At 46.9% G+C, this 27,915-nt stretch overlaps 2 protein-coding genes across 10 annotated transcripts in view; both read right to left on the bottom strand.

Moving 5' to 3' along the window:
* The window catches only part of KIF6 (kinesin family member 6), a 295,124-nt gene that overhangs the window by 124,759 nt on the left and 142,450 nt on the right, over window positions 1-27,915 (bottom strand). The window lies entirely within an intron of this gene.
* On the bottom strand, window positions 11,458-21,437 carry LOC127048727 (zinc finger and SCAN domain-containing protein 20-like). 4 transcript variants are annotated; one of them, XR_007773760.1, is made up of 2 exons: window positions 18,754-19,299; window positions 11,458-12,377 (listed from the first exon to the last, which is right to left on the bottom strand). XR_007773760.1 is itself a non-coding variant. In XM_050948601.1 (2 exons), exons 1-2 carry the CDS (start codon window positions 19,471-19,473, stop codon window positions 11,944-11,946), a joined length of 492 nt encoding a protein of 163 aa, XP_050804558.1. In that variant the 5' UTR covers window positions 19,474-21,437; the 3' UTR covers window positions 11,458-11,943. The 4 variants fall into 4 exon arrangements, 1 of the variants encoding a protein (XP_050804558.1); XR_007773758.1 differs by lacking the exon at window positions 18,754-19,299 and adding an exon at window positions 12,378-18,305 and having other exon boundaries at window positions 11,458-12,053; XM_050948601.1 differs by having other exon boundaries at window positions 11,458-12,053; window positions 19,092-21,437.

Below are 27,915 nucleotides of genomic sequence, written 5' to 3'. Positions count from 1 at the left end.
CTGCCACCTCTCATCTCGAGCATCTCTCCTCTCATCTCGAGCATCTTTCCTGTCCTCACATTGGTCCCTCCTGTCCTCACGGTCACTGACATCTTTCCTGTACTTTGCTACCACATCCTTCCACTCATTCAGATGAGCTCTTTCACTGTGGGTCACTTCCATGATTTCCGAAAACATTTATTCTCGTGTCTTTTTTTCTGCCGCCTTATCTGAGATAGCCTTCGGGATGGAGTAGGGAGGCTTGAAAAATTTGCAGCTGCATGAGGGAAGGAAAAAAGGGAGAGATGTATTTAAAAAGATACATTTTAGAGAACAATGGTCATACTCTTTCAAGGTGAACAACACTATTCACCTTACATAGCACATGTGTTTTCATACAAGGTCGCATTTTGCATCTTAATATTGAGTGCCTGCGGCTTTGGTGTTACAGATCACAGATGCAGGTCTGGGCAGCAGAATTCGGCTTGCATGCGGCCATGGTAAGCCATTGTCTTTCGTCTTCTGCAGCCTTCATCTATCCAGCACCCTCCTTTCTCAAATAGCAAGCAAAGCCCATTGAGTGCTGCTTCTTTCCTGTTAACGTGCAGCAGCAGAAACCACTCCGTGGCTGGTATCATAGACTCATAGACTCCAGGACTGGAAGGGACCTCGAGAGGTCATCGAGTCCAGTCCCCTGCCCTCATGGTAGGACCAAATATTGTCTAGACCATCCCTAATAGACATTTATCTAACCTACTCTTAAATATCTCCAGAGATGGAGATTCCACAACTTCCCTAGGCAATCTATTCCAGTGTTTAACTACCCTGACAGTTAGGAACTTTTTCCTAATGTCCAACCTAAATCTCCCTTGCGGCAGTTTAAGCCCATTGTTTCTTGTTCTATCATTGGAGGCTAAGGTGAACAAGTTTTCTCCCTCCTCCTGATGACACCCTTTTAGATACCTGAAAACTGCTATCATATCCCCTCTCAGTCTTCTCTTTTCCAAACTAAACAAACCCAATTCCTTCAGCCTTCCTTCATAGGTCATGTTCTCAAGACCTTTAATCATTCTTGTTGCTCTTCTCTGGACCCTCTCCAATTTCTCCACATCTTTCTTGAAATGCGGTGCCCAGAACTGGACACAATACTCCAGCTGAGGCCTGACCAGCGCAGAGTAAAGCGGAAGAATGACTTCTCATGTCTTGTTTACAACATACCTGTTAATGCATCCCAGAATCACGTTTGCTTTTTTTGCAACAGTATCACATAGTTGACTCATATTAAGCTTGTGGTCTACTATGACCCCTAGATCTCTTTCTGCCATACTCCTTCCTAGACAGTCTCATCACTGCTAAACACCCCCCTTTCCCTCCCCACAACTGTGTGGCTGGTATCATGGAAGATCACTGCTAAACATTCCCCTTCCCCCCCCCCCCAACCACGTGGCTGGTAGCAGGGAAGATCCCTGCTAGCCAAACGCAGAAAAGCTCAGGGCCAATCGCCCCCGCCCTTCCCCTGCTTGGCTACCTGCAGGGAAGGATTTCTTTTAAGCCACAGGCAAACAGCCCAGTAGGAATGGCCATCTCTATCCCCTTACTTAAATTCCTGAATTTCAACCAGGTTACCATGAACGATATCACTCTCCTAAGAATAACACAGCAAGATAAAGAACGAATGTTGCTTGAATGCCAGCAACCACCGGGACCACACGCAGCTAGGCTTTGTCATGCAGTGATACCAGATTACTTGCTACATGCATGGCGTGGGCAAGTGTCCTACCATGGAGGATGGAATAAAGCAGCGCTGCCCAGAAACCTTCTGCAAAGGCTTTTGGAGTACTTCCAGGAGAGCTTCATGGAGATGTCCTTGGAGAATTTCCGCTCCATCCCCAGACATGTTAACAGACTTTTACAGTAATTGTACTGGCCGTGAATGCATCCCAAGTCCTCAGGGCAAATTAATCATTAAAAAACGCTTGCTTTTAAACCATGTCTTATATTTATAAGGTACACTCACCAGAGGTCCCTTCCATGGCTTCATTATCTGGGATAGTTGCTTGGGAGGGCTGGGAGGGTAATTCCGTCAGGGTGTGAAAAAGCTCCTGGCTGTTGGGGAGAACGGAGTGCTGTATGCTCTCTACAAGCTCGTCCTCCTCTTCCTCCTCATCTTCCCCGTCCGCAGAATCCTCAGCCATGGCTGAGATTACCACCCCCACCTCGGAATCCACAGACAGAGGTGGAGTAGTGGTGGCGGAACCCCCTAGAATTGCATGCAGCTCAGTGTAGAAGCGGCATGTTTTTGGCCTGCCCCGGACTTTCCGTTTGCTTCTTTGGTTTTCTGGTAGGCTTGTCTGAGCTCCTTAACTTTCACACGGCACTGTACTGAGTCCCTGGTGTGGCCTCTCTGCATCATGGCCTTGGAATTTTTTTCAAATGTTTTTTCATTTCGTCTTTTGGAACAGAGTTCTGTTAGCACGGAATCCTCTCCCCATACAGCGATCAGATCCAGTACCTCCCATGCAGTCCATGTTGGAGCTCTTTTTCGATTCTCAGGAGACTGCATTGTTACCTGATGAGCTCTGTGTGGTCACCTGTGCTGATGATCTCTCCACGCTGGGCGAACAGGAAATGAAATTCAAAAGTTCGCAGGGCTTTTCCTGTCTACCTGGCCAGTGCATCCGAGTTCAGATTGCTTTCTGGAGCAGTCACAATGGTGCACTGTGGGATAGCTCCCAGAGGCCAATACCGTTGAATTGCGGCCACACTAACAATAATCCGACATGGCAATACCGATTTGCTACTCCCCTCATCGGGGAGGAGTACAGAAATTGGTTTTAAGACCCCTTTATATTGATATAAAAGGCTTCGTTGTGTGGACGGGTGCAGGGTTAAATCGGTTTAATGCTGCTAAATTTGGTATAAACGCGTAGTGTAGACCAGGCCTCTGTGTTCCCAGCCCCTGAAGAGAACATGTTTCCTTCCCCAGGAACTCTTAGCCTTGCTTTCTTCCAACCAGCTCCCAGGAACTAGGTCCATCTCTTCCTGCCCTTCCCCCCCCAGTATTGTCAGAAACACACCCTAACCCCCAAACCTTTCCCTTCTTTCCCATCATGCTGCACAGGAATGTCTCTGGTCCCACCAAATCCTTCCCTTTTGCCCCAAACGAAACCAAACCAATTCCCCCCGTCCCCAAAATGAATGAATGAATTATAGAGGCCCCCAAGTCCTCTTAAAATCAGTTATGCCACCCTCTACTTCTTTTTGTGGAACACCTGTTGCTGCTGCTAGTCTTGCTAGTGCTCTTTTTCCTGTGAGCCGCAGCTTCTCTTTCACCAACCACCTGCTATGCTTGTTTACTGTCCTCTTCATGTGAATACTACATGGCTCCAGTCATCTGCTCTCTCAATATCTGCTCCCCTCTACTGAAAGCAACAGCAGTTTAGAGGCTGAAGTGCTTCAATCCCTCTCCTCTACTGAAAGAAAGCTATTGGAGAATACATTTGCAATTTGTAATCAAATGTAAACTTTCTTCTTAATACAGATGCCATTGAGAGATCCTAGCCTCTAGACCTGGTGATATGAAAAGATGCAAAGAGGCAGTGAATCAGGAAGAAACTAAAAGTCTATCTTTTTTTAAAGTTTCTTCTATTTTCCACTGCTCCATGCACTGTCACAAAAATGAAAACGCATACAATATGAAAATCAAACTACATAAAAGACCTCTACCATTTTTTAGATATTAATTAATTCAATATTATTATAATCACATTGCCAATCCTAATTATGTCCTCCCACATCCCTCACCTCTCAAACTGAGTCTCTGAATACCTGGGAAAAAGATGAATTTTGCAACGTCTGCAAGGTTAACAAATCTGAGCTTTGGTGGGCCAAGGGCAGAAGCAAGTTGCAAGACTGAGGACCCTTCACAAACAATGGCCTGGCTGCAACCTCTTCTCACTTGTGATAGAGACTCCCGTTCTCGTGTGGTTTCTCAAATAGGCAGGCCACAAACTATTTGGGAATTTATAGCCTAAGACCAATACCTTTAGTTCTACTCAGAAACTGAGAGGCAGCCATTGAGGACCATGGAACACTCATGTCACGTCTCCAAAGCAAACAGTTCAATTTAATACACAGGCAGCTGCATTCTACACTAGCTTCACTTTTCAAATATTTAGCCCAATACAGAGCGCATTACTGTAATCTAACCTGAAGGCAAGAAAGGCATGGAACACTGTAGCAAAGTCCTACATCTGAAAGAAAGGATCACACTCATCTTGCCAAACACAGACAATATATAATATTTTCAGTAACAGCTACAATCTAAGCAAACAGGAACAACTTGGGATCTAATAAATCCCCAAATTCTGAACCTACGTTATGAACTATGAGTGCACTTTCTCAGACAAGGATGTTGCCATAAATCCTCCCCAGTTCTCTGAGTTCAGTGGTTCTCAAATTTTTGTATTGGTGACCCCTTTCACACAGCAAGCCTATGTGTGTGATACTCCTTAAATATAAAAAAGTGTTTTTAATTTACAACACTATTATAAATATTGGAGGCAAAGTGGGCTTTGGGGGTGGATGCTGACAGTTTGTGACCCCCCTCCCCCACATAATGACCTCGTGACCTAGTTTGAGAACCCCTGTTCTAGTTGCTTCCCCCAACATAATCTTAGATTTATCTGAATTGAGTTTCTGGAAATTAGCCCTCAATCCTCATCTAAAACCCAATCTCAACACAAAGGGCCATACTATGAACACTTTTGTCATGGTATAATTCCCCACTCTGAACCTTAGCGTCCAAAAGATGGGGTACCAGCATGAATTCCTCTAAGCTTAATTACCAGTTTAGAACCTGTAGTGCTGCCACCAACCAGGAATTCCAGTGCCTGGTACACTCTGGTCCCCCCAAGACCTTGCCCGGGGAACCTCAAGACCCAGATCCTCTGGATCTTACCACAAGGAAAGTAAACCCTTTCCCCCACCGTTGCCTCTCCCAGGCTTCCCCTCCCTGGGTTACCCTGGAAGATCACTGTGATTCAAACTCCTTGAATCTTAAACAGAGAGGAAAATGCACCTTCCCCCCTTCTTCTCTCTCCACCAATTCCCTGGTGAATCCAGACCCCGTCCCCTGGGGTCTCACACCAGAATAAAAAAACAATCAGGTTCTTAAACAAGAATCTTTTAATTAAAGAGAGAAAAACAGTAAAAATTATCTTTATAAATTTAAAATGGAATAGGTAGAGGGTCTTTCAGCTATAGACACTGGGAATACCCTCCCAGCCTAAGTATACAAGTACAAATTAAAATCCTTTCAGCAAAATACAAATTTGAACTCCTTCCAGCCAAATACACATTTGCAAATAAAGAAAATAACCATAAGCCTAACTCGCTTTATCTACCTAGTACTCACTATTCTGAACTTATAAGAGCCTGTATCGGAGAGATTGGAGAGAAACCTGGTTGCACTTCTGGCCCCTCTGAGCCCCCAGAGAGACCAGCAACCAAACACTAACAGCACACACACAAACTTCCCTCCCTCAAGATTTGAAAGTATCCTGTCCCCTGACTGGTCCTCGGGTCAGGTGACAGTCAGGCTCACTGATTTTGTTAACCCTCTACAGGCAAAAGAGATATAAAGTACTTCTGTTCTATTAACTCCTACTATCTGTTTATGACAACTTTAATCAAAATAGTGAACAGTTACTCACATGAGTAGTTCTACTGAAATCAAACTACTGACTTCTGTAAGAAACTGCATATCAATGGCAGTGAGGGGTTTAAGCCTACATCGGGAGAAAGGCAGGTTTTCTTTTTTCCTGGTAGGGAACTCAAAGTTTTGGCAGATTCAGGCTCTATTTAATCCTAATTTGCTCACAGACATGTAGATAGATAGCATAATGGCCCCTTAGGGCTGAGTCCTGCAACTTATGTCTATGGAGTTCTACCTTAGTAATGACTGCAGAAGTCGGGTTCTATTATTGTAGGATCAAGTATTGCCCTCATCTCTGTGTACAGCTCTCAGTGTGATGAGCCAAATTAATTGAAGAATTTGGCTTTCAGCATCTTTTGAAAGGTATTAATTATATAAGACAAATCAACAGGCTAACGTAGGACTGCGCACCATGTTAACTCAAGGGATAGTCCACTTCTCATCATTTGTAATACTCTCCCTCCACACCAACCTCCGTAAATCTGTGTGCTTTCTCTATTGAGCCCATGTTCTACTGTAGGTTCATCCTTACTGAAATGCTAATATTGACTTAAAAGAATGCTGCTGTGCTCTGATACACAACAGCGGCCACAAATGAACACAACAGCAGAGCAGTTAAAAAAGACACTTCCTATATAAAATCCTAGAAGGAAAATTGTGGTGAATGAACTACAAAAGGTTTTACTTAACTGGAAGAAGCACACAAGAGTTCAAGGGTCAAATTCTCTCCTGATATAAATGGCCTTGGCTCCATTTACACCAGCAGAGAATTTGGCCCCAAATATTTGCCTGAAGCTTATCTAGCCTGCTTGATTTGTAAATTACACCAGAAAATGAATAAAATCAGGTTTTCAGGGGAAAATTCCCATAATTTATAGTTTAGGCTTATATTGAAATACACTGAGACTAGCTTCGCACGTGACTTCTGCTTTTGGACCTGCTCAAAACCACGAAGCGAAAAGCCATTTCCAAGGGTACAGGCAATAACATAAAGAGTTAACCAAACAGCTTCTGAATCTTCTATTACTTTACAGCATTAGTGCTCTGCTCAGAAAGATCTAAAGAGTGACCTAATAGGAGAGGGGGGGCTAATAATAATCATTATCCATATTATCTACACACATAGACAGAAGGCACTAAATGGCGCTACAAGAAGGTACTGCTGTCTCTTTGGCAGATGCTTATGTAACAGCAATATGGAAAAAGTTTCACAGTTCCATGTGCCAAATCTGACTGTCAATAAATAACAGAATTTAATCACCCCTTAAGCAAGCACAAACTTCCAGAATATCAAGAAATGCAAGGCTTCTTTCACTCACAGAAAAGGAAAATCATCTCAAGGGAGTTAGTATACAGAATCCATTAGCTACTTAAGATCTCCAAAGTATGGTTAATGAATCAGGAAGCCAGGAAGATCTGAAACAGTACAGAATTCACAGGAAACACTATGTTACAATTCAGCAGGCTAATCTGGATAAGAAAAGAGTTAAACTAGCACAAAAGAACTGGAAAGATTTCCCATTTAAACTGACTCAAAAGTAAGGCAGCGAAAACTGCCAAAACCATCTTTAACAAGCTTCCAAACATACGTTACGCATCAGAAGAGACTCCCAGCTGAGAAGTATAGAGGAGGACATGATGGCCATCTCAGACAAGCCAAAAAGCTTTTGCAAAACTAAACAAATGTGGAATAAAAGCTGCTGATTGCCATTTAAGAAATAAGTGGTTTTGCACAACAACATTTTTAATACATGAGATAATTGAGTTTCAACATCTCTGAAAAATTAATGAAGTAGTGTAATGATATTTTTTCCCCAGCAAACCCTTCTAAACTACAAAACTAGCCTTTGATGTTGCAAATATAGGTCTAGCTCCAAAAGGCACAATCTGGGCTGCATCTCCTTAAAATAGCCTTATGTCCATATTTATAGAATCTTAGTTAAAACAGTAAAAAGTTCTTTCAGAGGGCTTCCTCTTAAAACGCTGATTCCAAAAGCACTTACCTTTAAAACTTGGATGCAGTACACGTCTATATGTTAAAATATTTTTCCTAATAAAAATATGAACAGTTGTTCTGTAGTTTCTTTAGATGGATTTTCCTATCCAATTTTAACCTTCTCAGGACATTAACTTCCGATTTTCATAAATCGCAATGGGTTCAATCCAAAGTCCTTATACATGCAAAACTTCCACTGAGGTCAATGGGAGTTACCTAAGTAAAGATTTTGGATTGGGCCCAGAGTGAAAAATAAGTTATAAATAGCACCCACAAGAAATGAGGACGAATAAAAAGAGCAAGTTGATCTCAGTGGGGAGTTCAGTTTAAAAGCTGGTAGCAGGATATGCCTCCAGATAATTATTAAAGCCAACATGCAATTAAAAAAACATCTGTGTCAGAGATGGTGAAGTTCTAAGACGAGTTTCCTTCCTCCTTGTACCTTTTACTAAGGGAATGTCTGCATTGCAATCGTAGGTGTGAGTGCAGCATGTGCAGACATATGAAGACATAATCAAGTTAGCTTTAATCTAGTTAGTGTGAGTACCAAGAGTAGAGAAGACACATGGCATGGACTTCAGCATGGGTCATACAAGTCTGACCGAAACCCTGTGTACTTACTTGGGTGACTAGCCCAAGTTGAAGCCTGTGCAGTCGTGGCTTCACTGTGAGAGGTACTTGTATTAGTTAGATTACATCTAGTTTGGGTTTGTCTACAAGTGCTGCCATCACAGCTCTGATTGCAGTGTAGGCATACCCTGAATCTCTGCCCATTTTACTTTGATTTTCAGATGGTTACAAACAGGAAACAAAGCAAGCAATCATTAAGCCAGTTGGAGCTCTTGCTAGGATTCACAGATCTCCCTGAAAAGGCTCTTTATAGTTTCTTTTTATTGCTGTCATGAGACTGTATACTGTACAGTGTAGTAAACAGTTTGCTAGCTATAAAGATATAACTCTGTATCAAAGGGGACCCATGGCCCATTTTTCTTTTTGTCAATAATACACAATATAAAAAATGAACACAAGTAATATTAAATTAAAATAAACAAACATAAGGCAGAAAAGGTGTATCAGTGACTTTACAGCACCCAAGCATGTGCTACATTGAAGAAATGTGAAATTTGCAGGTTTCCTTTAGATGACAGATTCTTGTATTGTATTAGCAATTGCACATCTATTATTTGGGGCAAAAGGGTACAAAATATATTCAATTCTAAGACTATCTGCAAAGTTTGCATGCTTAAGTGACTATTATGGGTGAGGCTAGTAGCTCTTCCAGTAACTACGGTTGTCACTGATACTTTCCATTATAAGACCATGTTTTAAGTTGTTTATAACTTTACTGAACTTTAACTGTTTAGGTGGAAATTTTCCATGCCAAGTGCCAGGCTGATTTTTTTCTGAGAAATGTTTAGCCAAATTGGTTCAGCCATTTTGGAGAACAAGTCGAGGGGAAAATATGCTGTTTTACCCATGTTAAAAAATTCTGGAGACCTTTTCTTTCAACTATTTTAGCATCCCCATGCTTTGTAGCGGGGATTTGAAATTTGGCAGAGCGATGATCTATATGTGAGAAAAATGCCTTTTGCTATCCCTATGCAAATCTGCCCAAGTGATAAGCCTTTGAGAAAATCACAGTTTGCACATGCTCAGTAGAGACATTTGGTTATAGCAGCTAAATTCCTCAAAAAGTCTGTACTCAGGGAGCACACTCCATCCCCTCACAGCCTCTATGTGTGACCAGCCTGTGCATGTGCCACCCCACAGAATTACTGAACATGTTCCAGCCCAGGGCTACAAGGGCAAAGCAAGACTTCTCCAGTAACGCCTGCTCCCAGCTGCTTGGAGTCAGGGTGGTGCCAGGCACTGGAACTGAGAACAAAGAGCCTGTTTCTTCTGTGTTCTCAGTGATCCCTCTGCTGGTACCTGGGCACTGTGGAGGAGGAAGCTGTCTGATCTGAATGCAGAGCATACAAAAGCCAGACTGGGAGGAGTGAAAGGAGTAGTTAAAGACAAGGGGCTTGGCTACACTTGCAGGCGTGCAGCGCTGGGAGTTACAGCTGTCTTCGTACAGCTGTGTAGGGAAAGCGCTGGAGTCTGGCCACACTGACAGCTACCAGCTCTGCAGTGTGGCCACATTTGCAGCATTTTCAGCGCTGTTGGGAGTGGTGCATTATGGGCAGCTATCCCACAGAGCACCTCGTCCCATTTTGGCGCCGTGGGTTGTGGGAAGGGGACGGAAGGGTGCGGGTCATTCCGCTTCCTGTCCCAACACCCCGTGGTGCATCGCTTCACATCCCAGCAGTCACTGTTTTTCCATCCACGCTTGGCGCCATTGTGACTCTCCCAACGGTTTCTGTGCAGCGCGATTTCTGTGGGAAATGGAGCCCGAACTGCTGAGGAATATGCTGATGAGTCTCGCCAGCATATCACGTTTGGCAGTTGAGCTATTCCTTAAGCTCCAAAGTAATGAGGAGTCCGACAATGATAGCGAGTCGCCTGACGCGTACAACATGACATTGTTTGTGGCATTCACGGAAATGCTCAGCACCGTGGAACACCGCTTTTGGGCTCGAGAAACAAGCACTGAGTGGTGGGATCACATCGTCCTGCAAGTCTGGGATGACGAGCAGTGGCTGCAGAACTTTCGGATGAGAAAAGCCACTTTCATGGGACTGTGTGCTGAGCTCGCCCCCACCCTGTGGTGCAAGGACATGAGATTGAGAGCTGCCCTGCCGGTGGAGAAGTAGGTGGCTATTGCAATCTGGAAATTGGCAACTCCAGACAGCTACCGACCAGTCGCGAACCAGTTTGGAGTGGGAAAGTCGACCGTTGGGATCGTTTTGATGCAAGTTTGCAGGGCCATTAATTGCATCCTGCTAAGAAGAACCATGACTCTGGGGAATGTGCATGACATTGTGGATGGCTTTGCACAAATGGGTTTCCCTAACTGTGGAGGGGCGATAGATGGGACGCATATTCCTATTCTGGCACCACCCCACCTACCATCCAAGTACGTTAATCAGAAGGGTATTTCTCTATGGTTCTCCAGGCGCTTGTGGATCACTGTGGGCATTTCATTGACATTAATACAGGCTGGCCTGGAAAGGTGCATGATGCAAGCATCTTTCGGAACACTGGCCTGTTCCGGAAGCTGCAGGCAGGGACTTTTTTCCCAGACCGGAAGATCGCAGTAGGGAACGTCGAAATGCCCATTGTGATACTTGGATACCCCGCTTACCCGTTAATGCCTTGGCTCATGAAACCGTATACAGGGAAGCTTGACAGGAGCAAGGACCAGTTCAACTACAGGCTGAGCTGGTGCCGAATGACTGTGGAGTGTGCTTTTGGCCATTTAAAAGGGCACTGGTCATCTCTGTATGGGAAGCTAGACTTGGGGAAAAGCAGCATCCCTGCGGTTATATCTGTGTGCTGTACCCTCCATAATATTTGTGAAGGGAAGGGTGAAACATTCAGTCAGGAATGGGCCTCCGAGGTTCAACGCCTGCAGGTTGAATTTGCACAGCCAGAGAGCAGGGCTACTAGAGAGGCCCAACACAGGGCTTCAAGGATTAGGGATGTCTTGAGGGTTTGAGGCTGAAAACCAACAGTAAAGTTTGATGCCTTGCATGGGAGTGAAGTGCAGTGGTTACAATGTTAATAGGACTCTGTTTTTCCTCAGCTGATTTGCAGTGCGTTTCTTTCCTGGGCTACGGTATCTTTGACTTTGTGCAATAATAAAGACAGTTTTCAAAGTCAAGAATTCATTTATTGAAAAGAAAATAACTTTATTGACAGACACAACATTTTGGGAACCTAAAAAGGTAGGGGGATGCGGTGGGGAACTGTACAGTCACAGGTTTGAATATGTCCTGTCTGGAGTGCTGTGCAATGACTGCTGCACTTCAGGATGCCTATACTGCATAGTGATGGGGATTGAGTGCAGAGGCTAAGGGTCGTAGTTCTCAGGGCTGGTTGGTGAACATACAGGTGTTGGAGGCAGCTGGTGGAGGTAAGAACCTGGACGCTGGGGAAGGGGTTTTGGAGCTGACATTGGGGCACAAGGGAAAGAGCTTTGGCACGAGGGGGCAGGCTGGCGCGGTAGTGCTCTGCCTGCATGGCTACGAGCGCCTGGATAGAGTCCACTTGGAGCGCCAGGATGCTTATCAGCTGCTTTGTGCTTTTCTTCCTGGCCGCTGCATTTCTCTGGCAGATCCTGCTTTCCCTTTCCCTCCAGTCCTGCAGTCTTTTATTCTCTCTGGCAGAGTGATCCATAACTGCTTGCAGCATGTCGTCTTTGCTTTTTCGTGGCTTCTTCCGCAGGTTTTGGAGTCTTTGAGCTGTTGATGACACGGGCAGCTGAGAAGTCACGGTCATTTATGGAAAGGCAAAAAAGGCAACAGTTAACAGAGGCAGCATTGTTTATATCTCAGACAGTTATTCCCACACAGTGAAGGAGTTTACAGTCTTCACTTTAGTATAATTTTCCCATACCAAAGAGAGTGCACATAACCCACAGGAGCCCCGAAATGGTGAGTAAGGGGGACTGATTGCTTCAGGGCTGTGCTGGGGTTTCTGTGCGTTGAGGAAAGCAAACAGCTGCAGGGGACACCTACACTGAACACTCTCCCAACATTTTCCACAGGAGTTAATCCTGGAAGATATCTCGCTGCTGCGGGTCACCTGGGAAGGGGGAATGATTGCTTCAGGGCTGTGCTGGGGTTTCTGTGCGTTGGGGAAAGCAAACAGCTGCAGGGGACACCTACACTGAACACTCTTCCAACATTTTCCACAGGAGTTAATCCTGGAAGATATCTCACTGCTGTGGGTCACCTGGGAAGGGGGAAAAAACGGTTACTCATCTTTGTAACTGTTGTTCTTCGAGATGTGTTGCTCATATCCTTTCCAGTTAGGTGTGCGCGCGCCGCGTGCACGTTTGTCGGAAGATTTTTACCCTAGCAACACTTGGTGGGTTGGCTGGGCACCCCCTGGAGTGGCGCCACTATGGCGCTGGATATATACCCCTGCTGACCCAACCGCCCCTCAGTTCCTTCTTGCCGGCTACTCCGACAGTGGGGAAGGAGGGCAGGTTTAAAATGGATATGAGCAACACATCTCAAAGAACAACAGTTACAAAAGTGAGTAACCGTCTTTTCTTCTTCGAGTGCTTGCTCATATCCATTCCAATTAGGTGATTCCCAAGCCTTACCTAGGCGGTGGGGTCGGAGTGAGATGTTGCAGAATGCAAAACTGCTGAGCCAAAGGCTGCATCATCTCTGGACTGTTGAACCAGAGCATAATGTGAAAAAAAGGTGTGGACCGAAGACCAGGTAGCTGCGCGACATATCTCCTGGATAGGTACATGAGCCAGGAAGGCGGCAAATGAAACCTGAGCCCTGATAGAATGCGCGGTGATGTGGCTTGGGGAAATATGAGCCAAGTCATAACAAGTGCGGATGCACGCTGTCTCCCAAGATGAGATCCTCTGAGAGGAAACAGGTAGGCCTTTCATTTGGTCTGCTATTGCGACAGAGTTGTGGCGTTTTACGAAAGGGTTTTGTCCGCTCAATATAAAATGCTAGCGCTCTATGGACGTCCAGGGAGTGCAATTGTTGCTCCCGTCGCGTTGAGTGTGGCTTCGGGAAGAAGACCGGGAGAAAGATGTCCTGGTTAACATGAAAGGCCAAAACCACCTTAGGGAGGAATGCCGGGTGTGGTCGCAACTGCACCTTGTCCTTGTGGAACAGTGTACGGCAGATGTAATGGCTACAAGGAAAGCTGTCTTCCAAGACAGGTATAGTAGCAAGCAGGTTGCTAATGGCTCGAATGGGGGAGACATAAGTCTGGTTAAAACCAAGTTGAGGTCCCAGGTCGGGGCTGGGCGACATACTTTGGGGTATAAGCGCTCCAAGCCCTTGAGGAACCTCGAAACAATAGAGTGTGAGAACACGGAACGGCCACCTTCACCTGGGTGGAAGGTAGAGATAGCTGCTAAGTGTACCCTCAGTGATGATACTGCTAGGCCCTACTGTTTGAGAGACCAGAGGTAGTCCAAAATAGAGGGGATCGAGACCTCAGTGGGAGTAAGATTAAGCGTTTCACACCAGCAGGAGAAATGCTTCCACTTGGCCAGATACATTGACCAGGTTGAAGGTTTCCTGCTACCCAGGAGAACTTGTCGTACTGATGCAGAGCAACGTAACTCTGACGGGTTTAGCAACGCAGCAGCCACACCGTGAGGTGAAGGGCCTGCAGGTCTGGGTGGCGAAGTCTGCCGTGGTCCTGAGTTATGGGGTCTGGGTGGAGTGGCAGAGTAGTTGGGTTGGCTATCAACAGGTCGAGCAACGTGGTATATGGGTGCTGCCTGGGCCACGCTGGAGCGATCATGATGAGGCGCGCTCTGTCCCTGCGGAGTTTTAGCAGGACCTTGTGAACCAGCGGGAATGGTGGGAAGTCATAAAGGAGCTGGCTCTTCCACGGCATCAGGAAAGCGTCCGAGACCGATCCCAGGGAGAAACCTTGGAAGGAGCAGAACATCTGGCATTTCCTGTTCGTGCGGGAAGTGAACAGGTCTATGTGGGGAAATCCCCACTTCCGGAAAACAGAATGAATAACGTCTGGGTGGATTGACCACTCGTGAGACAGGAAAGACCTGCTGAGTCGATCCGCCAGAGTGTTCCGAAAGCCTGGGAGAAAGGACGCTACCAGATCTATCGAGTGGGCTATGCAAAAGTCCCAGAGTTGGATGGCCTCCTGACAAAGGGGGGAGGATCGTGTCCCTCCGTGTTTGTTTATGTAGTACATGGCCGTTGTGTTGTCTGTAAACACTGAGACACAACAGCCTTGTAACTGTTGCTGGAACGCCTGGCATTCCAGGCGAACTTCTCTCAGTTCTCGGACATTTATGTGTAATGCCAGCTCCTGAGATGACCAGAGGCCTTGAGTACGAAGGTGTCCAAGGTGAGCACCCCAGCTGAGAGATGACGTGTCCGTCGTCAGGGACATTGAGGGTTGGGGCGGATGGAACGGCAGCCCTGTACACACCAGGGAGGGAGTTAGCCACCATTCTAGGGAGCCTAGGGTGCTCGGGGGAATGGTGACTATCGTGTCTATTGGGTCCCTGCCCGGGCGGTATACCGAGTTGAGCCAAACTTGGAGAGGACGGAGGCGAAGTCTGGCGTGTTTGGTTACAAACATGCAGGCAGCCATGTGACCCAGGAGACAGAGACAAGTGCGAGCCGAGGTCGTTGAGAAATTCTGTAGACCTCGGATGATTGCTGCCATCGCCTGAAACCGCGGTTGTGGTAAGCAGGCTCTGGCTAGACTGGAGTCCAGGATAACTCCTATGAAGTCTAGCCTCTGCGTGGGAACCAGAGTGGATTTTTCTATATTGATCATCAGGCCTAGATGTGTGAATAGGTCCTTGACGATGCCCACATGCTGAGCGACTTGTGTCTTGGAGGCCCCTCGGATGAGTCAATCATCTAGATATGGAAAAACGTGTATCCGACGTAGGCGGAGGTAGGCGGCAACTACGGCCATACACTTTGTAAATACACTTTGGGCTGTAGAAAGGCCAAACGGCAGGACCGTAAACTGGAAGTCCTGACGGTTGGCTACAAAGCGGAGGTATCTCCTGTGTGGAGGAAAAATGGCGATGTGAAAGTATGCGTCCTTCATATCAAGGGCGGCATACCAGTCTCCAGGATCCAAGGACGGGATAATGGTCCCCAGGGATACCATGCAGAACTTCAACTTTATCATAAACTGGTTGAGTCCTCGCAGGTCTAGGATAGGTCTGAGACCTCCCTTCGACTTGGGGATTAGGAAATAATGGGAGTAAAACCCATTGCCCCTTTCGTCCATTGGTACCTCCTCTATAGCTCTGATGGCAAGGAGCGTCCGCACTTCTTGTAAGAGGAATTGCTCGTGAGAGGGGTCCCTGAAGAGGGATAGGGTTGGAGGGTGGGAGGGCTTGGTTGAAATAAATTGGAGGTGGTACTCATACTCCACCGTGCGTAGGACCCAGCGATCTGAAGTTAACTGGGACCATGCCGGGAGGAAGTAGGAGAGATGGTTGGAGAAGGGAGGAGAGGGATCCTGGCCTGTAACTGGTATGCTGCCCTCAGGCGCACCTTCAAAAGTTTGTCTTTGGTCCCGGTGGTGGTTTCAAGGGACCTTGATTTTGGCCCCCTTGGGGTCCTGATGGTTGTCTGCAACCATCTTGGCCGCGACGCCTGCCAAAGTCCTGTCTTTGTCTAGGAGCAGAGTATGGGCAGTGAGGCTGGGGACGGAAAGGCCTGCGTTGGGTCACCGGTGTATGCATGCTGAGAGAGCGCATGATGACCCTGTTGTCCTTCAGGCCTTTGCAGCCTGGGGTCAATCTTTTCTGAGAAGAGGCCTTTACCATCAAATGGCAAGTCCTGAATGGTATACTGCAGCTCCGGTGGGTGGTTTGACACCTGAAGCCATGAGATGCGCCTCATGGCAACACCCGAGGCCGGAGTCCTGGCTGCTGAGTCGGCTGCATCCAATGAGGTCTGGAGGGAAGTTCTGGCCACCTTTTTCCCTTCCTCCAAGAGGGCAGCGAACTCTTGGCGGGAGTCTTGAGGGAGAAGCTCCGTAAACTTACCCTCCGCCACCCGGGTGTTACAATTATAGCGGCTAAGCAAAGCTTGTTGATTTGTCACCCGGAGCTGTAGGGCTCCTGCCGAGTACACTTTGCGGCCGAGTAAGTCCATTCGCCTAGCCTCCTTCGATTTTGGGGCTGGTGCCTGCTGGTCATGGCGTTCCCTCTCATTAACAGACTAGATGACTAATGAGCAGGGACGAGGATGGACATACAAGTATTTGTACCCTTTAGAGGGCATCATATATTTATGCTCGACTCCCCTGGCCGCAGGACGGAGAGAGGCTGGAGACTGCCATATAGTATCGGCACTGGCCTGGACGGTCTGAATAAACAGTAGGGCCACTCTAGTGGGGGCATCCGCCGACAGAATGTCCTCTACCTCCGGGACCTCCTACACCTGGAGGTTCATAGTGAGAGCTACCTTCCTAAGGAGGTCCTGATGGGCTCTCAGGTCGACTGGAGGAGGGTCCGAGGAGGATGTTCCTGCCACCGCCTCATCTGGAGAAGAGGAAGAGGAGTTGCCGGGGACAAGCGGGCCCTGTGTGGCCTCTTGCTCCTGGGCGACCTCCTGCTCCAGTGGAACCTGGGAGTCTGGTGGGTGAACTGGGGCTTCCTCTGTAGCAGTCGGAGGGGGACGGCTAACCGTCACCTCTGGCACTCGGTGCTCTGATGGACAGAGCAGGACGGAACTACTGGTATGCCTTGGGCCTGGTGGTACGCCCAAGGTGTCCAGAATGACCACTGATGGAGTCCTTGGTCCTGGGCCTGGATCTCTTGGAAGACTCTGGTGGGCACATCAGAATTGCGGTCCTGTGCGTAAGAGCTGTCCGCGTGGGAGGACACTGATGTGTGTCTGGATGGTCATGGAGGGGCTGAAAAGCCCTGGGTAGAGTCTCTGTCTCTAGCGGACCTTGCTCTACTCGGCATCGGGGACCGGTACCGGGAGGCATACTGGTACCGGGAACGAGAGCGGGACCTGCGACCGGAGCAGTACCAAGAGGTCGACCGAGATCTCGAGGCTCGACGTCGGGAGCGGCTACGGGAGTCAGGGTGCCTGGAGCGGTGCCGGGAATAGCAGGCCGGCGAACGGGATACTGAACGGTGCCGCGAGTGTGACCGGTACCGGTGAGGAGAACGGTGCCAGGACTGTGAGCAGCGTCAGGAGCGGGAGCGCTGATGCGACCTAGAACGTTTGCGGGACCGTGATCGTGAACAGTGCCGCTCTGCTGTGCCGACAGAGGATTGTCTTATCAAGGCAGGCTTGCCGATAGACTGAATTACCCGCACTGGTGGTGCTGGGGGATGAGGCAGCGTTGACTCTGTCATGGCAATCAGATCCCTCGCCATTGAGAATGTCTCCGGTGTGGATCGAATAGTAAGCTAAACCACGGCTCACGCCGGGGAGCTGACAGGCACCGGACTTTACGGCCCTTGTGGGACCGAAATCGACGCTGCCGACATCGTCGGTGCCACGGCAGGTGTCAGTGCTGGGCGATCCGACTCAGACGAGCTCTCTGACTGCGGTGCAGGTGGCATGGCAGCAGCAGGAGTCTTAGGCTTTCTCGACCCGGGGAAAGGGAGCGGTGCCGAGTTGACTTCGGTGCCGGCGACGGCTGGTGGCGAGAGGCCTTGGCAGTACTGGCGTGGTCCGATGCCGAGGAGGCACTTCTGCCCGCCGATTGTCCAGTGCTAGGTGCCGAAGGCGGAGGGGTAAGAGCCGCCTCCATGAGGAGCTGTGTTAGCCGAAAGTCTCGCTCCTTTTTTGTTCTAGGCTTAAAGGCCTTGCAAATGCGACACTTATCTGCTAGGTGAGATTCCCCGAGGCACTTAAGACAGGAGTTGTGTAGATCTCCTGTCGGCATCGGCTTGCAACAGGCCGAGCACGGTTTGAAACTCGGTGAACCAGGCATGGGCCCCGGCACCGGGTGCGGGGAAGGGGCTAATCCCTGAACCCCTCTTAACTATAACACTAACTATGAACAATGAGAATTAACTATAACTATAAAACTTTGAACTATATACACAAAAATAACTAGAGAACTACGAGTAGCTAGGGAGGTGGGGGTCAGTAAAACCGCACTCCACTGTTCCAACGACCGACACGGGCGGTAAGAAGGAACTGAGGGGCGGTTGGGTCGGCAGGGGTATATATCCAGCGCCATAGCGGAGCCACTCCAGGGGGCGCCCAGCCGACCCACCGAGTGTTGCTAGGGTAAAAATCTTCCGACAAACGTGCACGCAGCGCGCGCAAATCTAATTGGAATTGATATGAGCAAGCACTCGAAGAAGAATGATTGCTTCAGGTCTGTGTTGGGGTTTCTGTGCATTGGGGAAAGGAAATAGCTGCAGGGGGCACCTACACTGAACACTCTCCCAACATTTTCCACAGGAGTTAATCCTGGAAGATATCTCGCTGCCGTGGGTCACTTGGGAAGAGCGGGAGGGTCTTCTACAGCAATGCGGATTCTGCCCTGGCCCCTATGCAGCTTGCCTGTGTGCAGCAATGGTCCCCCCACCCCTCGTGGCACAGTGGCGCGGACGCGTTAGCCTGACTGAGACAAGGACCACAGTGGCTCTCCCTATAAACTTGCGCAAGCGCATTGCCCACGCTCTGGCTGAAACTTTTGAAGAGATTACCGAGGCCGATTACCGCGACGTGATAGACCACATCAATGGGCTATTCCACATCCAGGCATGCATGCATGCAGCCCTAACCCTCCCTCCTCTCCTGAAACATTTCCATCCTGAAAATAAAAGCCGCTTACCGGGAACCCGCTCCTCTGCTTGTCCTTCACCTAGTACCGGCTGCTGTGACTGGCTACCTTCCTCCTGGCTTGAGAAGAGCTCCTGGCTGCATGCCTCCTGGGACTCTGGGGTGTCTCCCCCCACCCCAGTACCCTCACTCTCAGTTTCCTCCTCCCTCCCCTCCTCCCCCCCCCTTCCCCGCTCTGAAGTGTTCATCATGGTCGTTGGATTGGCGGTGAGGTCACCCCCAAGTATTGCATCCAGCTCCTTGTAAAAACGGCAGGTCGTGGGGGCAGCGCCGGAGTGACTGTTTCCCTCGCGGGCTTTGCAATAGGCACTCCGCAGCTCCTTCACTTTAACCCTGCACTGCACCGCGTCCCGGTCATAGCCCTTTTCCAGCATGGCCCTTGATATCTGCCCATAAGTATCGCAATTCCTACGGCTGAAGTGCAGCTCTGACTGCACAGCTTACTCCCCTGCAAACACTGATGAGGTCCAGCAACTCGCCATTGCTCCATGCTGGGGCTCATTTGGCGCATGGAGGCATGGTCACCTGAAAAGATTCACTGACTGCACTCCACACCTGGCTGAGCAAACAGGAAGGGGATTTTTAAAATTCCAGGGGCATTTAAAGGGCGGGTCACCCGAGGCCAGGGCAGTAGAGTTCGAACTGATGAGCAGAGTGGCTGAGCAGGCATTCTGGGATACCTCTGAATACCTCTGGAGGCCAATAACAGCGCTTTTGGTGGCCACACTGGCATAGCAGCGCTGCATCACCAGCACTGCAATCGTTATTCCCCAGGCAGAGCAGGAGTACAGCCAGCGCTGCAGCCAGGGAGATGCAGCGCTGTATGTGCCTTGCAAGTCTGGATGGTGAGTAAGTTGCAGCACTGTAAAGCCACCACCAGCGCTGCAACTCTCCAGGGTAGCCAAGGCCAAGGAGTCCTGAAGGGTGAGAGGGAGAGAATCTGTCAGGGTACAGAGAGTAGGACTGTGAGTCAGGGAAGGGGAAGCTGGGACTGGGAGTTGGGGAGGAGGGGAGAATTGAACTGGTTGGGCAAGGAGACTGGGACCAGAGGGAGGGGAGGCTGGGATTGTGAGTCAGTTGGCTGGGATAAAAACACTGAGATTAGATAAGGATCTCAGGGAAGACTGGGACAAGGAACCAATTGCTGTTCCAGGAAGAAGGATTGCTAGGAAGAGATGGGATCCACCTAATGAAGAGAGAGAAAAACATTTTTGCAGGCAGGCTTGCTAACCTGGTGAGGAGCACTATAAACTAGGTTCGCCAGGGGATGGTGACCTAAACTCGGAGGTAAGTGGGGATGTGGGATACCAGAAGCAAACACAAGGAGGAGGGTGCAACAAGGGAGGTCTCCTAATTCATACTGAGAAAGTAGGGCAATTGGCTAGTTATCTTAGGTACCTGTACACGAACGCAAGAAGCCTGGGAAACAAGCAAAAGAATTGGAAGTCCTGGCACAGTCAAGAAACTATGATTGGAGTAACAGACTTGGTGGGGTAACTCACATGATGGGAGCACTGTCTTGGATGGGTATAAACTGTTCAGGAAGGACAGGCGACGGAGAAAAGGTGGACGAGTTGCACTATATGTATGAGAGCAGTATGATTGCTCAGAGCTCCAGTATGAAACTGGAGAAAAGCCCGTTGAGAGTCTTTGGATTAAGTTTAGAGGCTAGAGTAACAAGGGTGATTTCATGGTGGGCATCTGCTGTAGACCATCAGACCAGGAGGATGAAGTGGACAAGACTTTCTTCAGACAACAACTGGAAGTTTCCAGATTACAGGCCCTGGTTCTCATGGTGGACTTCAATCACCCTGACATCTGCTGGGAGAGCAATAAAGCAATGCACAGACAATCCAGGAAGTTTTTGGAGAGTGTTGGGGACAACTTCCTGGTGCAAGTGCTGGAGGAACCAACTAGGGGCCGTGCTCCTCTTGACCCGCTGCTCCCAAATAGGGAAGAATTGGTAGGGGAAGTAGAAGTGGAGGGCAACCTGGGAAGCAGTGACCATGAGATAGTTGAGTTCAGGATCTTGACAAAAGCAGAATTCGGACCCTGGACTTCAGAAAAGCAGACTTTGACTCCCTCAGGGAACTGATGAGCAGGATCCTCTGGGAGGCTAATATGAGGGGGAAAGAAGTCCAGGAGAGTGGGCTGTATTTTAAAGAAGCCTTATTGAGATTGCAAGAACAAATCATGTGCAAAAAGAATATCAAATATGGCAAGCGACTAGCTTGACTTAACAGAGAAATATTTGGTGATCTTAAACACAAAAAGGAAGCTTACAAGACGTGGAAACTTGGACAGATGACGAGAGAGGAGTATAAAAATATTGCTTGAGCATGCAGGGGTGTAATCAGAAAGGCCAAAACACAATTGGAGTTGCAGCTAGTAAGGGATGTGACGGGTAACAAGAAGGGTTTCTACAGGTATGTCAGCAACAAGAAGGAGGTCAGGGAAAGTGTGAGATCCTTATTGAATGGGAGAGGCAACTTAGTGACCGATGATGTGGAAAAAGCTGAAGTACTCTATGCTTTTTTTGCCTCAGTCTTCACAAACAAGGTCAGCTCCCAGACTGCTGCACTGGGCAGCATAGTATAGGGATGAGGTGAGCAGTCCTCTGTGGTGAAAGAATAGGTTAAGGACTATTTAGAAAAGCTGGACAGGCGCAACTCCATGGGTCTGGATCTAATGCATCTGAGGGTGCTGAGGGAGTTGGCTGATGTGATTTCAGAGCCATTGGCCATTATCTATGAAAACCCGTGGCAATCGGGGAGGGGGGAGTCCTGGATAATTGGGAAAAGGCAAATATAGTGCCCATCCTTAAAAAAGGGAAGGAGAATCTGGGGAACTACAGATGACTCAGCCTCACCTTAGTCCCTGGAAAAATCATGGAGCAGGTCCTCAAGGAATCTATTTTGAAGCACTTGGAGGAGAGGAAGGTGATCAGGAACACTTAACATGGATTCACCAGGGCAAGTCATGCCTGACCAACCTGACTGCCTTCTATGATGAGATAACTGGCTCTGTGAATATGGGGAAAGCAGTGTACATGATATATCTTGGCTTTAACAAAGCTTTTGATATGGTCTCCCACAGTATTCTTGCCAGCAAGTTAAAAAAGTATGGATTAGATGAATGGACTATAAAGTGGACAGAAAGCTGGCTAGATTGTTGGGTTCAATGTAGTGATCAATGGCTCAATGTCTAGCTGGCAGTCGCTATCAAGCAGAGTGCCCCAGAGGTCAGTCCTGGGGCCAGTTTTGTTCAACATCTTCATTAATGATCTGGATGATGGGATGGATTGCATCCTCAGAAAGTTCACAGATGACACTAAGTTGGGGGGAAAAGTAGATAGGCTGGAGGGTAGGGATATGGTCCAGAGTGACTGAGAAAAATTGGAGGATTGGGCCAAAAGAAATCTGATGAGGTTCAGCAAGGATAAGTGCAGCATCCTGCACTTAGGATGGAAGAATCCCATGCACTGCTACAGGCTGGGGACCTGCTGGCTAAGTGGCAGTTCTGGAGAAAAGGACCTGGGGATTATAGTAGATGAGAAGCTGGATATGAGTCAACAGAGCACCCTGGTTTCCAAGAAGGTTAACAGCATATTGGGCTGCATTAGTAGGAGCACTGCCAGCAGATCGAGGGAAGTGATTATTCCCCTCTATTCGCCACTGGTGAGGCCACATCTTGAGTACTGCATCCAGTTTTGGGCCCCCCCACTACAGAAAGGATGTGGACAAATTGGAGACAGTCCAGCGGACAGCAGTGAAAATGATTAGGGTGTTGCGGCACATGGCTTACGAGGAAAGGCGGAGGGAACTGGTCTTATTTAGTCTGCAGAAGAGAAGGCGGGGGGGGGGGAAGGGGGTTTGATAGCAGCCCTCAACTACCTGAAGTTGGATTCCAAAGAGGATGGAGCTTGGCTGTTTTAGTGGTGGCAGATGACAGAACAAGAAGCAATGATCTCAAGTTGCAGTGGGGGAGGTCTAGGTAGGATATTAGAAAAAACTATTTCACTAGGATGGTGGTGAAGCACTGGAATGCTTTACCTGGGGAGGTGGTGGAATCTCCATCCTTAGAGGTTTTTAAGGACTGGCTTGACAAAGTCCTGGCTGGGATGATTTAGTTAGGGTTGGTCCTGCTTTGAGCAAGGGGTTGGACTAGATGACCTGCTGAAGTCTCTTCCAACCCTAATAGTCTATGATTCTATGATTCAATGTGGAAATGAATGGGGAAGAGGAGAGAGATGTACGCCTCAGTTCAGGAAGTTATTTAAGCATGTGCATAACTTTAAGCACATAATCAGTTCCACTAAATCAATGGTACTACCCACATACTTAAAATTAGACATATGCTTAACTACCTTTCAGAACTAGCGCCTTAGAGGTAATATTTTTATCCGGTGCTCTCAGATACCAAAAAATGACTTTGTAAAGTCTGTCAAAAATGCAGTCCAATTAAATAGGAGCAAAACATTTAGACCTGTCAATAGTTGCTTGATTTATTCTGAAGGGCATTCCTGAAGAGCAGTATACAGAGCAGTAGAGAGTCTGGCAATTTCCATTTAGTCCATAAACAACCGCAGAAACTCTGTAGAAGCAAATAATTGATTGTAGTACTCAATACTGTAGCAAATTCAAGTTAGTCAGAATTGATAGTACCAAACAAATAGTTTTCATTTATGTTAATTAAAAAAAGATAACAGAGAAAATAAATTGCTCATTTTACCCTACTAAGCATTGGGAGAAGTTCAGATGGAGTCTGAATTTGATGTAAACCTTCTCCTCGACCTGGAATTGAGAATGTGGCTCATGTACTTTCACTTTCTTCTTGTAGTAATGTTACGCAAAATCTAGTAAAAGTCAATGCCCTAAATCCCCAAGAAGCTTTTTTTCATCGGACCCAATAAAATGGCTATCTTTGGTTGATGAAAAGTCTTGAGCATGGTGACTGACGCATCCAGAAATAATACACATTGGAGAGCCTTGTGCATGCCATGTCCCTCTATACAACCCAGAGGTATTAACTACTGAAGGGAGTCTCTCAGATCTGGGGAACCCTTTTTATGGGGGGCCCTGGAGCAGCTGTGGGCACAGAAACTCCTGATTTTTGTGGAACTACATTGTTAGAGAGCAAGCATGAGCTGTAGACCCAAGATATGGTGCAGAGGTATGTTCCACATAGCTCTCAAGGAACATATGTGGTTTGGCCAGTGAACCCCTGATTTTTCCAGTTGGTGGCTACAAACCCACATTATCAGACTGGAAGAAAGTAGACTAAATAATGCTGCGAACTTGAAAGAATTTTCTTTGCCCTAGGGGACCTTCCTGTGCATTCTTCCTCAGGAGCAGGAAATCTCTCCCCCAAGTTATTACATTAATGGATTAAATAAGCCAAGAGAAACATTAAAACTAAGTCTTCTGAAAAGATGAGTACAGTTAGAGCAAATAGCAGCTGGTGTACTATGACCACTGCTTATCATTCGGTTAATCATGTTGCTACCTTGTGCTTCTCCCATCTGTTTCCTGTACCCATCAGTTGTCTTTCATCTCATACTTAGATTGTAAGCTCTTTAGGGCAGGGGCCATCATCTTCTTATGTGTTTGTAACAGCACTAAGCATGATGGGGCCCTTATCCCTGACCTGGATGTGTGGTAGGCAGGCTGTCTGTGAAACTCTTTTTTTAGAACAGTCTTATTCTAAAAAAAGCATTGATGAAACAGGAAACTTAGACAAAAAGTGACCCTAATACGGTCTTTTGTGTGAGCAGAGCAATCTATCCCAAACAGATTAACACATTCAACCATTTGAATGTGCTACTCTATTTGGATTTAGCTTCTCAATCCAATGTCAAAATGTTTACACTATTTTCCGGTAATCAGATTGTTTACTTTTTAATGGGAAAGCAAATCCAGCAAGAAAAAAAGCCATCATACAACAATCAAAATGACAGAATTATGGTGCAAACAAGCAGTAGTCTGGTTTCTCTCAAAAGGAGGATATAATAAACTTATTGTTCTTATATAATAAAATTTAAATTCAACTCAATATCACTTACTATAGTGACATGCATAATGAACTCTAACTTTTCCTCTACTCTTCCCATGTTTTTTTCATGGCTCCATCTCCTCTAAAACTACCAAACCATACTGATGCTCCCATTCAATGGGAATTGCTCTATGCAGCTCTATATTTAAATAAGGTCTTCATATACAAGAAATCTATCAGCTATAAAATATAAATACAGCTAAAGCTGTAAAATAGCCTTTAAACTGTGCTAATTTATTGTCTGATTTAAAATAAAAAGTTGAAGACTATGTAAATCTCAATTTATGTCTGTAATGTATCTTTGCGTTTTATGGATTGTTCATCTGAAACATAAATTAAGTTTGTAGCCAAAAGGTGTGTGTATTTCAGATTTATTAAAGATATTACAATGCAATAAATAACAGTAGACACCCAGTACAGCTGTTGAATGTGATCAAATGTTATGTTCACCCCCTATGTCTTCATGTTTTTATAGATTTATGATTTAGAGTGTGCTGTATTTAGAGTAGGTATCATATAGTAAACTCAACCTCTTCAATAGCAAAATAGTTGGACTAATCCAAAAGTTTTAGTGTGCTTACTCTAAACTGACTCTCTTATGCAATCTGTAAACGTTCCTCAGTGACAGCAGCCAGTCTGCCAAAATGTCAGCTGCAGGACAAGTTCCAATATAAACAGATAACATTGTGCTGCTGACTTACTGAATTAGAGTTAGAATGATACCCACCATTCCCTCCTAAAAAAGGACTCTTGAGATCCAAGAATAATAGATCTGTCAGCACATAAATTGGTATAATTTTCAACTAGAGACGCCAACGCCGTTTAACCCCATTGTCATTAGCCATGTCTAACTAGGACATTACAGTTGTATATTTCTCAGCTACATCCTTTCTCTGGGCTCTCCAGCATTGCTGTGGACACTATGACTAGGGATCCTAAGTGCTATAATAATACAAATAAATAATAATAATAATAATAATAATAATAAGTAGAAAACTGGAGTAGACTGCAAAATATGTAGAATACCACAATATGAAGGATGGTAACAGAGACTATGTGTTCATTTGCAAGCTTGCTTATATGGTGTAACTCCATTGATAGTGGATTGTTAATAGAGTTACTCCTGATTTAGGGCCTATTCAGGAAAAAAATTAAGCATGTACGTTAGCCTATCTCTGGTTAGGAAAGCACTCAAGCACTGACTCAACAGCAGTTTATTACTATTACTGCCACGGTCCCCAGTTAGGATTGGGGATCCATTGTGTTAGGTGCTGTGCAAACCTAAAAAAGAAATGATCCCATACAAACTCAGCTCAGCATGGCATAGTGAGTAAGGCACACAGACAGTGAGGGGAGGGATCAGGACAGGTGCTACCACAAAGAGTTACATACTTTGTTACATACACCTGCATGCATGTGTTGCCTTTCTTTCCTCTCACTGTCCATAGATTTCACAATAGAAAATGAGGTTTTTCTGAGGGATTTGAAGGTGTCTGAATATTATTTATTACTTGCATTACTGTAGTGTCTAGGAGCCCTAGTTATGGTCCGGGTCATCACTTAACCAGGTACTATACGAAAAGTACAAAAAGATTGTAACCTTTTTGGGGCAGGAGCAATCTCAGTAGGTTTGGTGAAGGTTTTACAAAATGAGAGCATATCAAATCAAGAATCAAAAATAGGAGAATAAAGTTATTATACCCTCTATGGCTGCACAGAAAAGGTCTGCTTCGGAACAAACATAATACACAGCATATCCACCGTATAAAAAATGTAAAGTAGTAAGTTCAATTAATATCCCATATGAAGCCAAGTATCAGCTACAGCTATGTCTACTCTTATAGAGGCCTGTCAAATACAGGAACTATATGTGTAGCCACATGCAGCAGTGAAAGGCTTTGCCAGCTGAGATGCAGTAGGGAAAGGCTTTGGCAGGGGAAGGCTTGGGCAGCTGGGAGGAAGTAAGATGTTACACTGCTAAAAATTGCAGTGCACACTTTGGAGCAGGGGTGCTGGAACAGTGGTGCGGGGGAAGAGGAATGAACTGGGGGCGAGGTCTTGAGGAGAAGAGGCAGTATGGCAGCAGGGCCTCAGGGGAAGGGGCGGCGTGAGGGTAGGGGCTTGTGGAGAAGGGGCAGTGCAAGAGTGGGGCCTCATGGGAAGGGATGGCACAAGGGGGGACTCAGGGGAAGGGGCAGCATGAGGGCAGGGTTCAGGGGAAGGGGCAGCATGAGGGCAGGACCTCAGGGAGAAGGGGCTGTATGGGGGCAGGGCCTTGGGGGGGCAGAGCCTGGGTGGACGAGGCCATGATTCGGGTGCCTATGGCCCCACATCTTTAGGGCACTTCCACTGCTCCTGTGTTGGAGGCAATGCTTGGGAATGTAGAGAGCCATGTAGGGTACATACCCTGGGGGTACTCTACTTGCCTAAGCAGCTTCTCACCATCTACACTGCTATTTATATCCGTGCTAGCTGGGCATGCAGTGTCTGTACACACAGCGGAAGTGAAGATGTAGCCTTAGATCTCTCACAAATGTGCAACCAAACTGAAGATTTTTTTTCCATATATCTTTTCCCTGATGGTTTAGTTTAATTGTTTTCAGGCTAAGGCAACGGGATAGGTGAATGGAACACATAATGCATTCATCTATACCTCAAAATTAGATTAATGTTGGCAAATAAACTTAATTTTAATCAAATTTATTCACAATGCAGCAATGATTAAAGTGAAGAAACTTTATAAAGGTTTAAACAATGTCATTTTG

Source organism: Gopherus flavomarginatus, chromosome 4 (assembly GCF_025201925.1).
Source record: "Gopherus flavomarginatus isolate rGopFla2 chromosome 4, rGopFla2.mat.asm, whole genome shotgun sequence".
Classification (NCBI taxonomy): Eukaryota; Metazoa; Chordata; order Testudines; family Testudinidae; genus Gopherus; species Gopherus flavomarginatus.
This window is presented reverse-complemented; position numbering and strand designations above follow the sequence as displayed.